The sequence below is a fragment of the Helianthus annuus genome, chromosome 5, assembly GCF_002127325.2.
Source record: "Helianthus annuus cultivar XRQ/B chromosome 5, HanXRQr2.0-SUNRISE, whole genome shotgun sequence".
Classification (NCBI taxonomy): domain Eukaryota; kingdom Viridiplantae; phylum Streptophyta; class Magnoliopsida; order Asterales; family Asteraceae; genus Helianthus; species Helianthus annuus.
The window spans coordinates 162665535-162679748 of record NC_035437.2 but is presented as its reverse complement, the minus strand read 5'-3'; the positions used below and the strand labels follow the sequence as shown (position 1 = coordinate 162679748).

General features: G+C 33.6%; 2 protein-coding genes across 2 annotated transcripts; one reads left to right on the top strand and one right to left on the bottom strand.

The window, feature by feature from the left end:
- Positions 1 to 8750: 8750 nt before the first annotated feature.
- Positions 8751 to 10938, bottom strand: LOC110941762 (polygalacturonase 1 beta-like protein 3). The gene is made up of 2 exons (XM_035990343.1): positions 10786 to 10938; positions 8751 to 10694 (listed from the first exon to the last, which is right to left on the bottom strand). The coding sequence occupies exons 1-2, from the start codon at positions 10855 to 10857 to the stop codon at positions 8868 to 8870; spliced, it is 1899 nt and encodes a 632-aa protein (XP_035846236.1). The 5' UTR covers positions 10858 to 10938; the 3' UTR covers positions 8751 to 8867.
- A 1737-nt stretch (positions 10939 to 12675) lies between these two features.
- On the top strand, positions 12676 to 13762 carry LOC110943889. Its single transcript, XM_022185620.1, has 2 exons — positions 12676 to 12750; positions 13118 to 13762. Exons 1-2 carry the CDS (start codon positions 12676 to 12678, stop codon positions 13760 to 13762), a joined length of 720 nt encoding a protein of 239 aa, XP_022041312.1.
- Positions 13763 to 14214: the final 452 nt, after the last annotated feature.

The following is a 14214-nucleotide window of genomic DNA, read 5'->3' as shown; positions in this document are numbered from 1 at the left end:
TGCCTGTATTTCAAAATCGATACTAGTCCAACTTGTTTTGTTTTGAAAATTACCGCTTGCATAAGCACAAATTTTCTCTTCTTGCTTAGGACTATATTTACTTGGTTTGCAGAGAAGAACTGCTCCCCATCCTTCTTTGCATCCATCTGTCTCAATAATTATGTAATCTGTAACAAGTGGTAATTCTAGTGGTTTAATATTTTTAATTGCCATTTTAATTTCTTTAACTAGTTTTATGTCTTCTGAATTAAAGTACCTTTGGCCATTTTTTGTTGTTTTACTGTATAAAGGTCCTACTAACTTTGATAAATTTGGAACAAATTTTCTGGCATAATTGACCAGTCCCAGAAAGGCTTGTATTTGTTTTAAGTTTTCAAATTTTTCTGGGAAATCAAGTATCTTTGTAGAGATATGTGACTGTAATTCTATTTTTACATTACCTATTTCTAATCCTAAGAAAGATATTTTTCTTTTAAATAGTTCCATTTTTTGTTTGGAAATTACTATTCCATTCTTTTTTATTTCTTCAAACACCTGTTGTAAATGTTTTTCATGTTCTTGTACTGTTTGGCTTGCTACAAGTATATCATCAATATATACTAAACAAAAGTCGTATTTTAAGAAGATACTATCCATAAATCTTTGAAAAATTGAAGGAGCGTTCTTTAGCCCAAAGCTAAGGACATTCCATTCAAACTGTCCTTCTGAGCATGTAAAAGCTGTCCATAGCTTAAAACTTTCTTCAAGTTTTAACTGATTATATCCTGACTTTAAATCAAATTTTGAAAAAAAGCTTCTTTTTCTGTATAAGATTTAATAAAGTGTCTTTATTGGGAATATTGTATCCATCATCTACTGTATTATCGTTTAGTCTTTTGTAATTGTATACTATTCTTGCTTTACCTCTTTTTATTTCACTATGGTTTCTTACTATAAAGGCTGCTGATCTATGAGGACTTTCTGATTTTTTAATTAATACTTGGCTAATCATTTCAGGGATTTGTTTTTTAAATTCTTCTTTGTCTAAAGGACTATATTCTACATTAGCAGTTCTTATAGTAATATCTGGATTTTTTAGTTTAAATTTACATATGTATTCTATATGTGATTTTGTAATATCTTCACCTATAAGACCAACTTTTTCTAAATGTAAAATCATAGGGTGATTTATACTTTTTGTAATATCTTTTCCTTTTTCTACTTCATGACTTAGAAAGTCTGTTAACAGTTTTATAGTTTCATTTTCTATTGGATTATTTCTTTTTTGTTGCCTTAAAAATTCTAAACTTCCTTGACCACCACGCTTCTGTGCAATCTTTGATATATTAATATACCTTGTTGTTGGGACTGTATAGATTTGTTTACTGAGTGTAATAAAGTTTCTATTCGCTGTAATAGAACCATTTAAAGCAAATATAAAATTTAATCCTAGCACAAAGTCTTTTGACTGTATATATGCTGGGTTTATGTTTACCTGTGGTATATCGTACTTTATGCTATAATTGTTTGAAAAATCTAAAAACTGTATTCCTACAGGCTCTAAGTAGTGTGTTATTCCAACTAATCTATTTTCAATTGTTCTGCTTACAACTTGATATTTTAATTCTTTATGGTATTGTTCTGGTACTAGACTATGTGGTATTAGACTTTTTGATGCTCCTGTATCAACTAATGCTGTTAAGTCTAAAAATTTATTATTATCAAGCCATAAACGGCATTGTATATTGATCATATTTATAGATCCTTGAGTCTGTATAAATACTTGTTCTTCAGGTACTTCTGTCGACGGTTGACTTAATTCTTCTACTATTTTAGCTCCTATCTTCCTTTCTAGTTCTATAATTCTATTGTCTATATCTCCTAACTTTAGACTGTGTAATTCAGTTGCTAATTCTAACTTATTTATCCTTTCTATAATCATGTTGGTACTTGTATCTATAGTTTTTGATGTAGTACCTACATCTATATTATGTAATTTCTTTATACAAATGCAACATATTTCTTGAAAGCATATATTACATTGTGACATTTTCTCTATACTAGGATAATATCCACAATTAGAGCATTTTATATAATTATTACCTCTTTGATGTACCCAGTTATGTTGACATTCCTCTATATTCATGTATGTGTAAGTAACCTTAGTTATTGGCTTTTCGTCTTCACTGTATATACTATAGACTGACTCATTATCTGAATCGTCTGTTTTAATAGCTTCTATTTCATAATCGTGTAGTTGTTCTACTAAGCTAGCCCTTTCTATGTTCTTATTTTTATTAGGACATTTGTTAGCTAAATGTTGTTCTTCTCCACATAAAAAACATTTGCATCTTCTTGTTTGGGGTTTTCTAACATATTTGTTTTTGTTATAATTTGCTTTGTAATTCTTGTTATAAGTAGTGCTTTTTCTTATATTTTTCTTTTTATCATAAAACCCATAGGCTTGGGGTGTGTAGATTGCTGTTTTACAGAATGCATATGCATTTCTTTTTAATTGTTCTTGTAAAGCTACTTCTTTGCATTTATCTTCTAGTATTCCAAATGTATAAGTTATTCTAGGTCCTATTCCAAGATTGTGATGTTCTCCATATATTGTCTTCCACGACTCATGTATATTTTTTCCTAAATCTCCTGGTAGTTTTATAAAATATTTATCACATAGATCATCATCCATTGCTTTTCCTGTTTGTGATAGCAATCTTGTAAAATCTAGTGTAAATTCATTTATGTATTTCATATCAGCTATACTTAATTGTTCTAGATTTCTAATAGCTGTATCTTGTATTAGGCTATTATTTTTTGCTGGATCAACTCCTAATATTAGTGTCCTGATTTGTGATGTGAAATTATAAGGATTATCTCCTAGAGCTTTTAAATTGTTAATTTCTGTCGAATCTTGTGCTTTTTTACTTTGCCAGATTCCTAGGGCTATTGGTCCTAGTGTAGTTTCTAGATAGGAAAACATGTCCATACTATCTTTTTTATTTGTTTCCCACATTCTAACTACTGTTTGTTCCCATGTTAACACTTCATCTATCCATAGTTGGGGTTTTTGCTGTTCTAATAACAACATATTCCCACTGTATGTTTGTCCTATTGGTAACCTGCTACCTCTTCCTCTTAATGTTGATTCTTGACTGTAATCTATTGATGGTTGTGTCCAGGGTTCTCTTCCTAGGGTTTCATGTGAAGTTCTATTACTAGAATCTCCACTCCATTCCATTCTAGGTCCTTTTTCCTTGTAATTCTTCTTTTGTAGCCATATAGGCTTGTTCATGTTTATAAAACTCTGTTAACATTGTTTTTCCCTGTAAAATGCTTTCTACTAATGGTAAATTATAGAATTCTTGTAATTTTTTATAGCTTTCTTCATAGGTCATGCCTAGGTCTGTTATACATTCTATTATCATATTATCTACTTCTTCTTGTATATTTAATTCTGTAAATTTTCTATCTATTATTTGTTCTATTGTTTTGTTAGTTTCTTCTGTTTTAAAACCTGTTAACTCCTCTTCTTCATAATCTATTAGAGTGTAATCCATATATTCCTCTTTAAATTTTAAAAAATCTGTGTTTATTTCGTCTTCATTTTCTGTATCATATATTGGGTTTATTTCATCTTCTTCTAGTTGTTGTATATTCATAAAACTATATTCCATAGTATTTTCATTATTTTCCTCATTTGTAGTTTCTTTAAAATCTGTAAATCTTAAACTTTGTTTACCATCTGATCCTTCATATATAAAACTCCTCTTTGGAATTAAAACTATTTTTTCATTTTCTTGAAGATCGTTTATATTCCATTCTAAACCTGTTAATTGTTCGGGATCTATTTTAATCGGTTCTATCATTTGTATAGATTTTGATGCTAGTGCCTTAACTATCCCATCTATGTTTACCTTGTATTTCATTCCTGAACTGTTACTAGCCTTTCCTAGTACTCCTACACTTATAACTATATTGTTTCCATCGTAATTTTCATATACTTTCGTTTGTAAAGCTATTGTTATATTTTGCAAATCTCTTATGTCTTTTAATATTCCTGGTGTACAATAGAATAAGGCTGTATTTTGGCTTAAGTCAACTTCCATTCCTGATATTATGGCTTTTTTCATTTCTGTTTTCCAACTTTTATCTAATATTAATGCCAATAATTTAGTTCCTAAATTCTTTCGTCCTAAAGCTTTAATGCCTATGACGATTAATCCTGTATGTACAAAGTGTTTACCAGAGTGTTTAATTCTTTGTATAGTTTCTGGTGATAATAAATCTATAGTTACTGTTTTATCTAGAACTCTGAGACTTTCTTCTCTAGTACTTCTTATTAACGTTGTATTTACATTAAATATACATGTTTGATATAATATTTTTGGGTTTAATATGTCTAATTGGTGTTGATTGTACAAATCCATATTTCTGTCTACATCTATTTCTTCTTCTATTTGTATTATCTGTTTATTACTATTAGACCCTGATCCTCGTCTAAGTATCCGATTTAAAAATGTTTCAGATGTAATTATATCTTGTATACTACTTGTTGAATTTCTAGCTTCTTGTATAGATCTACTTCTTCTTGAAATTTGGTTGTTCATTTTCGAGGTTGCCAATGTTTATATGGTGTTGGTTTTTTAATAATTTTTATATCTTCAATGTTAAGCTTGTTTATAGCGTCTGTGATTTTATCTACTTCTATTTGTATATTATTATTTTGTATATTTTCTGTTTGTTTTTCTAAACAACTTCTCTTTAGTTCTTTAAGTATTTGGTTATTTTGATCTTTTATATAATCTAAATTTTGAGAATATTTTTTAAATTCTTCTGTATATACCGAAATCTTTTCAAGTAACTGTTTATTAATTATGGAATCTTTCTGTAGGTTACAACCGAGATTTATTACCAGATCTGTTAAAGCGTTTAGATGTGGGTTATCTGTATGTAGACTATGTTTACAATTATCTTTAATTCTGCAAATAAAACTATAATTTTCTGTATTAATGTTTTTAAGGCTGGGTTTTTCAGTAAACTCTAAATTCAAGAATTCAAATTTTTTGAATGGCGAAGATGATTGAGAGTTCTCTATGGTTTAATAAATTCCGTCTCCTTAGCTTTAATTCCTACCCTTAGTTTCTTGTTAGATATTCTTATATTCCGGTTTTTTAAGATTAATATGAATTTAATTCTATTATACAAAACTACAGATCCTCATCCAATTTGTTACCAAAGCAATAAACATTTCCCATAATCTTCACCTGAGAGAGTTCCCCACAAAAAGTTTTGGGCATTCATAGCCAGTAAAAATATGGAGCTTGTCTCAGTCTTTTAGATTTTAGGAAAGCCTTTGCTCTGATACCATATCAGAGGGGGTATATACTAAATTTTTTTTTATTGGAATATAATATGAAGAACAATGAACGAAACTAAGGGGCTAGGAGGTTAGAAAGTTTGTGCAGAATTTCCTTTAATATATCCTTTGCTCTGATACCATATCAGAGGGGGTATATACTAATTTTTTTTTTGAATTTTTTATTAGTATACACAGAAATATAAACAGAAATATAAACATGGATATGTAAAAAGAAATATAACCAGAAATAACAAAAAGCCTAAAACCAATTACAGAAAGATTCCCAGAATTTGAGAATCTTGTTTCACAGAAAGTTTGTGCAGAATTTCCTTTAATTTTGTACAATTTGCAACAACAGTTGATAGACATGGCATTCAAATTTGATAGCGAACAGCAAGGATTCAAAGTGGTAGAAAGAACGGATGAAAAAGGAGATGGAACTGGTCTTCTATTACTTCAAATATATCATCCTACAAAGTTGACAAATGAGCAGATAATTCAATTTTATCATCATGGTATGATTGATTATTTGGAAATAAAGTTAGAAAGAAAAACAGAAGATCTTCTCAACCAGCTTGGAGAAAAGGTCATTCTAATTGCAGGAAATATGGCAATTAGATCAACGACTTCGATCATTGGTTGTAAAATAATTTCCTCATTCCCCTATACAGATGCATACACATATAGACCAGCAAGAAAAAGGATTTTCATTGAACATAAAAGTAATATATGTCATCAATATCATCTACAGACATCAATGACAAAAACTGATATAGAGTTTTCAACTCTACCTTGGTTAAGTCATTCAGATGAAAAAAGTCCAGATAATTTTACACAATTTATCAAAAAATATCAGGAAACCCCAGAACATCCTGATTATTATCCATGGAGGAATTATCACTTGGTAGGTGAAGGACATTATATACAAATCTATGCAAAACCAGTCTGGAGAATGCTTCTACCCTTTGCAGGGGAAGGAGACACCTTACAATTACAACACATTATCAACTTAGAAGACGAAGAAGGCAATAACTTGGAAGATTGTTCTAGTCCACAGTCCATAGACTCAACACACACAGATTTCTAAAAAGACATGATGAAAGCATTGACCTAAAGAGACAGGTGTACACAGCATTTCTAGACAGTATTGTTGCCCAGCACATGCATCTGAAAAAGAATCCATTATTGTAGATAGTGCCTATTGTCCTTTTTCTTTCTTTTATTTGTATCCGTTTATTTTTCTGACACTAGAGCAATATGTACAGTGTTTTGTTTGTAGGATAGCTTTTCTTTTTGCCTATATAAGGCATAGAATGTAGTTGTAAAAATCATCCCAGAATTCAATAGAAATTTCTTGCATACTCATTCATCCTTATGGCACACTAAAATCCTCTCCGTCTCTCCTTAGCCTAACCTCCTAGCCCCTTAGTTTCGTTCATTGTTCTTCATATTATATTCCAATAAAAAAAAAGAGTCTTTTTTACCTTTTGTTACCCCTTGTTCACCCCGCTGTGCATAAATCTCAAGTTTTACTCAAGCTTCTGCCTTCACATTCAGGAGCCATTTTCTTGTTACTCACTGTAAGAAATTTTTTATTACCCCCCTTATTTACTTTTTACTGTTATATTTTTACTTTTTACTGTTCTTTCTTTTAAAATATTTCTTATATATTTTTGTTATTTCTGGTTATATTTCTTTTTACATATCCATGTTTATATTTCTGTGTATACTAATAAAAAATTCAAAAAAAAAAAATTTAGTATATACCCCCTCTGATATGGTATCAGAGCAAAGGCTTTCCTAAAATCTAAAAGACTGAGACAAGCTCCATATTTTTACTGGCTATGAATGCCCAAAACTTTTTGTGGGGAACTCTCTCAGGTGAAGATTATGGGAAATGTTTATTGCTTTGGTAACAAATTGGATGAGGATCTGTAGTTTTGTATAATAGAATTAAATTCAGAGGGGGTATATACTAATTTTTTTTTTTATCAGAGGGGGTATATACTAAATTTTTTTTTTTTGAATTTTTTATTAGTATACACAGAAATATAAACAGAAATATAAACATGGATATGTAAAAAGAAATATAACCAGAAATAACAAAAATATATAAGAAATATTTTAAAAGAAAGAACAGTAAAAAGTAAAAATATAACAGTAAAAAGTAAATAAGGGGGGTAAAAAATTTCTTACAGTGGGTAACAAGAAAATGGCTCCTGAATGTGAAGGCAGAAGCTTGAGTAAAACTTGAGATTTATGCACAGCGGGGTGAACAAGGGGTAACAAAAGGTAAAAAAGACTCTTTTTTTATTGGAATATAATATGAAGAACAATGAACGAAACTAAGGGGCTAGGAGGTTAGGCTAAGGAGGGACGGAGAGGATTTTAGTGTGCCATAAGGATGAATGAGTATGCAAGAAATTTCTATTGAATTCTGGGATGATTTTTACAACTACATTCTATGCCTTATATAGGAAAAAAGAAAAGCTATCCTACAAACAAAACACTGTACATATTGCTCTAGTGTCAGAAAAATAAACGGATACAAATAAAAGAAAAAAAAAGGACAATAGGCACCTTACAGAATTAAATTCATATTAATCTTACATTCAGACACCTGGGTTTGAGAGAGGGAGTCTTACATTCATACCACCACGCTTCTGTTTGTTTCTTTCTTACACACACACTTTTAAAAAGAAATACCAAAAACCAATAAGATGGTGGTATATTGTTAAATACAAAGTGTTTAGACACCTGAGTTTGAGAGAGGGAGTCTTCGGTTTAAGTTTCACAAACGACAAAGATTAAAAAGAAATTTGCCATTAAAAAAACGAAAACAAAATATAAATTACGTAACTGAACACCAGTGAATCACACGCTTTTAAAAAGAAATACGAAAACAATACATAAATTAAGTAACTAAACACCAGTGAATCACGTCACGTAAATAATAAACAAAGATAAGATTATATGAAATTTATAACTAAGCAATAACTATAAAGTTTGAAGGCTATCTAAAAGAGTCCTCCCAATTATTTATAAGAAATGGTAAAAAGTAATATATTGAATAACTTACATATCTCTTTAAAACTATAATTATGTTAACTTTTTTATTATATGAAAAGTATGTAATTACATATCTCTCTAATCTCTAATAATGTGATATGAAAAGTAGTTAATTACATATGTCTCAAATTATGTTAACATTTAAATATGAAAAGTATGTAATTACAATTCTCGCTAATTATGTTAGTTTTTTTTATAATATATAAAAAGCAATAGATCAAGTAACTAATTATATGCAATTACATATGTTTCAAATTATGTTAGGTTTTTTTTTTTATAATTCTTAACACGTTATTATATAATTAATCTAGTTTATTTGATAAAAAACATTCAAAACTATATGAAAAGAACATCAAATTTAGAATCATCACGACAATGAAGTTCTCAAATCTCAAACAACAATACTACTATGAATGGCAAAAAAAAAAAAAAAAAACTATAACTAATCTTGTCTTCAATCAGCAGTTGTCCAAGTCATGTCATTCTCAAATATCCAATGACAAACTTCAATCTTACCCGGACCCGATCCGAGTGCGATGAAAGCTCCATGCCCGGGGCTCCATGATGACGTGTCTATATGACATATGGCAACACCAGTGTTTATCTTTGCCTTACTTGACACGTCAAGTATCTCCGCCACGTAGACCCTAACCTTCGGTACAGAGTGGCAGTAATACATTAGGTAAGGGTACAAGCTTTGATGACACGACACAGATTTCGTGAGTTTCCCACCGTTGACCCCTTTGACTTCCCCAATCATCACCTCCTTCTTTGACCCTCTAACATTGTCCGTAGTCCTCACCACAACATCATGGCCCAAAACCGAAACTGCAAAGTCAACCATGTCCTCAATTGAGCCAACGCACCGTTTGGTCTCACCCGGGCTCGGTGCCCGCTCACATTCTGAGAGCGTGTTGGATAACACTCGCTCTAGAATAGAGTTGTCCCGAGCCTGAAAAACTTCCTTCACGTCAGACAGTTTGTCAGTGGCAAACGGTAATTTTGACGTGATGGCTCGGGGCAGAAAAGACCGCCTAGGCATTTTATCCACAATGTCGGGCATCATCATAACCGTCCCTTTCTTTAACATTTTCTCTCTAAAGAACTTAACCGGTTCGCTCCACTTATTTACCAAACTACCACTAACCTTGTTCAAACCCTCTTTCAACCCCGGTTTTGCGTATTGACCAAATGAGACACCGGTTTTAGAATACTCTTTGAACGTGGTGTTCAAAGAGTATGAACTAAAACCGGTATGTTGACCCGTGGCTCCTTTACCATACTCCCTAAACGAATCAGATCCCGGGTTAAACGACTTCCCATAATTCACGAAAACCGATCTACCCGAATTCGCTTTCCTACCGTACGACACAAATGAATCGGTACCCGAGTTCGCCCTATCGCGATAACTCACAAAAGTATCCGACCCGGCATTCCCACCACCACCACCATAACTCTTAAACTCATTTTTAGGGTTATTAGCATTAGACGAATAAGCTTTAAAACTATCATTCCCCCCATTAGCCAACTCACCATAATGTGAAAAAGTAGACCCCACCACATTTGACGTGTCACCATAACTTGTAAACCCTACCGGAACCCCATTCCCATTTCTTGCATAGTTAACAAACTGTTGGTTACCGGAGTTTGTATCATCAACATAGCTTTTAAAAGTCAACGGGTGGTTGTTCCCGTTACCGGAGTACGTCGTGAACCGGAGGTCCGGCACGTTGACACGTGGCATGTAAGAGTTAAACTCACCGTTACCACCGGTGGCATCACCGGCGTAGCTAGTGAAGTTTGAGTTAGCCACATTAGCATCGGTTGCATACGAGTTGAACCCTTCACGGTGGCCGGTGGATCCGCCGCTATATTTTGTAAACCCACTGGATGCAAAGTTGGTGTTTTCTGAGTAGTTTTTGAAGGTGTCGCCCCCGCCAAGGCGGCCGGAGCCGTAGTTGGAGAAACCTTTGCCGTCGTATACGGCGAAGTTGGAGTCCTTAGCGTTGCCGGAGTTAGGTACGGTGGCGTCGGAGAAGCAGAATAAGTTGGCTGAAGAGCAGAAGGAGGATAAGTGAGATGAGAGAGAGTTGTTGGAGGCTAGTTTGGTAAATAAAGAGAACTCTAAGGGTGGTAATGGAGATGCTTTCGATAGAAGAAAGTTAGGGATAGGATCTTTGTTGGAGATTTGTGTTTTCCAATAACGAGTTAGTGAAGATTTAGGTGAAAAAGGGTTTGATTTGGTTGATGTGTTTAAGGTGGTTGTTTTGGATAAGGAAACCTGCATGGATAAGATTGGATTGTTAAGAAAATGAGTAATTACAATATAAGCTAAAAGACAATGGAAGAAGAAGAAGATGTATAGAACTTACAGTGATGGTAGATAGAAACAAGAACAAGAAGAACAGGAAGCAGAAGAGGTTAAGTTTGACTGTTTTGTCCATCTTGATTTGTCTCTGTGTGTAGAATGTGAGTGTTTGGTTTGGTTTGGTTGGTGTGTGGTGATGGTGAGATTTATGGAGGAGAGTAGGAATCCTATAAATTACAGTAATATATTGTTTTTTCAATTTTTCAATATATATTTTAAATAATGTATTAGTAACTCACTAACTCTTTGTCTTTTTTAAATTAAATAAAGCATGAGAAATATAGAGTGTCACTAGAACAAGCAAGAATATCACTCATTTTTTCAAAGAGTTAAATCTTGTAATCATTTTTTACTTTCTTGTTTTGCAAGCAATGGTGTGGACAAGTGATGTGCAAATTTGCAGAAGTATGGTTTGAAGTAGGGATGAGCATATGCCACCGAATACCGATCCCATACCGATCCCGTACCGATACCGTACCGATCCCGATCCCGATCGGTATCCCGATCGGTATCCACTTTTTGGCGTTTTCGGTATCGGTACGGTACGGTATCGGTATTATACCGATACCGACCCTCAAAATACGGTATAATACCGATACCGTACCGTACCGATACCTAACCGACATGTTTCGGTATCGGTACCTAGTTTGGGTGAAATTCGGGATCGGTATTAGGCGGTATCGGTATCGGTTCGGTATCGGATACCGATATGCTCATCCCTACTTTGAAGTTTGAACAACCCACTTTCATTTAATTTTCTAGTAGGAGACAGTATGGGCATAAGCTTTTTTTTTTTAAAAAAAAAAAAAAACAAAAACTTGAAACCTAAGGAGTAAAAGGACCAATATGGCGCTTCTAGGGGACACTTTCTTTCTTCTTTCTCCTTTAAGTCTTCTTTTACACAAATGGTGAAAAAGACACCTCCAAGGACCATGCTTTTTCTTATTTTATAATAAAGGACTAGTAAATCAACCTTGCATACGAAAATGCCGGGCAATGTCAACCTCGCATATTGAAATCCTATTTTTATTGTTTTATTAGGCCACACGGGTGGTCCGTCATACCACCCATCACTCGTTCTTTCATCACGGAACACCGCCGCCGGCATAAAAAAAACGCGTTATTTTTGAATGCGTTAAACTCTTCACGCGTTGATATTTGAAAAGGGAACATTGGTTTTTGACCGTTTGTGGTTTTTTCTTGACCGTTTGAAAGATTTTTTTTATAATAAATCTTCATTTACTCAATTCAAATAAACAACAAATTATCTCAAACTCAATTCAAAAAATCAACAAACTCTCCAAATATTTTTACAAGAAACATGGAAGGTTCAAGCAAGAGAGGTGGGGGTTCGAAAAAAAGATGTTCGGGTACGAAGAAAAATCCCGTAAGACCCAAGGTTCGAGCGAATCTTGGCGAGCCGACGCGCTTTAGGTTGCAAGACGAACCCGACCAAGTCCCACCCTTTCAAACCCAACAATATCCACCATTTCAAACCCAACAATATCCACCATTTCAATCGCAAACGTATCAAAACCAACCCTTCGTCCCACCGTTTCAACCTCACCAATTTCAACCTCAAACGTGTCAAACCCAACCCCACACACTCGACCCACTACTAGAAGACAACACCCTCATCCATCTTTTGGCAAACGCGTATTGTGAACCAGAACAAAGTCTTGACGAGGAAGAGGAAGAAGAAGAAAATGATGACGTTCAAGAAATCGTCACAACCAGCCGACAACATTGGACGAGCGAGGAGGAGGTATCCTTGGTGAAGTCGTATTTGCACATCTCGGAGAATAGGAAACATGGCAACGAGCAAAGAAGAGATGCGTTTTGGAGACGGGTCATTAATCATTTTAGGCAACTTCCCGGTGCAAGGATACGAAACATGGACCAAATGACGTCGAAGTGGACGGATTTGAACGAGAAAATTAGCAAGTTCAACGCTTGTTTCATTCAAAAGGTATGTTTTTTATAAAAGTTTAAATATTTTTTCATTGAAAATTGTTTTATAAAAAAACAGTTTTTTTAATAAAAAAAATACAGAAACAGTTTTATAAAAAAACAGTTTTTTATTAAAAAATACAGAAACAGTTTATAAAAAAAAACATTTTTTTATTAAAAAAATACAGAAACAGTTTAATAAAAAACAGTTTTTTTTTTATTAAAAAAAATACAGAAACAGTTTTATAAAAAAACAGTTTAAAAAAAACAGAAACAGTTTTTAGTTAAAAAAAACAGAAACAGTTTTTTTAATTAAAAAAAACAGAAACAGTCTTTTAATTAAATAAAACAGAATTTTTTTTAAATAACATTTTATATTTTTGTAGAACCGAAACCCACAAAGTGGAGCGAGCGAGGCGACAATCATGAGACAAGCCACCGAAGAGTATTGCCGATTGTACAAAAAGAGGACTTTTCCACACGTGGGGGCATGGGAAGTTGCGAGACATCACCCGAAGTGGGTCCCCTTTGAGTTGGTTGACATGCGTGGTCCTACGGCTCCAAAAAAACGAGGAGGTTCGAAAAGATCAAAGACATCCGATTCGGGGAACTACACGACTTCCGCGTCGGATAACTTGCCCGAAATGAACTTAAACGATGCCCCCCTTGACGAACCCGATCAACCCGTTGACGACCCCGTTGAAGAAGATACACCCACAAGGCCACGACGCAGGAGATGTGGTGAATTGTCAAGCAAAGGTAAGGAGGCGGTGGCGGAGTCGATCTTCAGAATCGAAGAGGAGAAAATGACCCAATTCAAGAAGGCCGAACAAAGAAAAGAAACAATTATGTCCCTAAAAGTTGAACGCGAGCAGGCGTACAATGAACACTTGAAAACGATTGAAAGACAAAATGATTTAAAAATCTTGTGTGAAAACCACGCTCATCTCGACGAACCGTTCAAGTCAATTGTCATTCAACAAAAGCGCGAGATTTGCGCAAAGTGGCGTTGGGAGATGCCACCCGTTTAGTTGTTTTTTTATTTGGCTATGTAATTTATTTTTTAAGTTTAATGAAATTTATATTTTAGTGTTTTATTGTTAATTTCTAATTTTAAAATGAAAATTAAAAAATTTGGGAGTGATAGAATTCCATCACTAGTGATACCACCCCGCCTACATTTCTATCACTAGTGATAGAATATTGGGTGATGACATGACATGGTTTGATTGGATAGTGGGAGTGATAGAATCTATCACTAGTGAACCACCCCTCCTCCCCTTATAAAGGACCAGTGAGAGCATCTTAGCTAGGGTTGTAAATGAACCGAACAAATACGAATAAGGTCTTTTCGTATTCGTTTGTTAAGGATATAATGTGTTCATGAACGGTTTATGAACACTTACCGAACGAGATTTTATGTTCGTTTCGTTCGTTAAGAAAAACAACGTGTTCACAAACGATTCACGACCACATATAAAAT

Coding starts and splice junctions, on each gene's coding strand:
- LOC110941762 (XM_035990343.1), bottom strand. CDS start 10,857: ATGGACAAAACAGTCAAACTTAACCTCTTCTGCTTCCTGTTCTTCTTG. Junction 10,695..10,785: donor TGTTTCTATCTACCATCACT/GTAAGTTCTATA, acceptor TTATCCATGCAG/GTTTCCTTATCCAAAACAAC.
- LOC110943889 (XM_022185620.1), top strand. CDS start 12,676: ATGGACCAAATGACGTCGAAGTGGACGGATTTGAACGAGAAAATTAGC. Junction 12,751..13,117: donor ACGCTTGTTTCATTCAAAAG/GTATGTTTTTTA, acceptor ATATTTTTGTAG/AACCGAAACCCACAAAGTGG.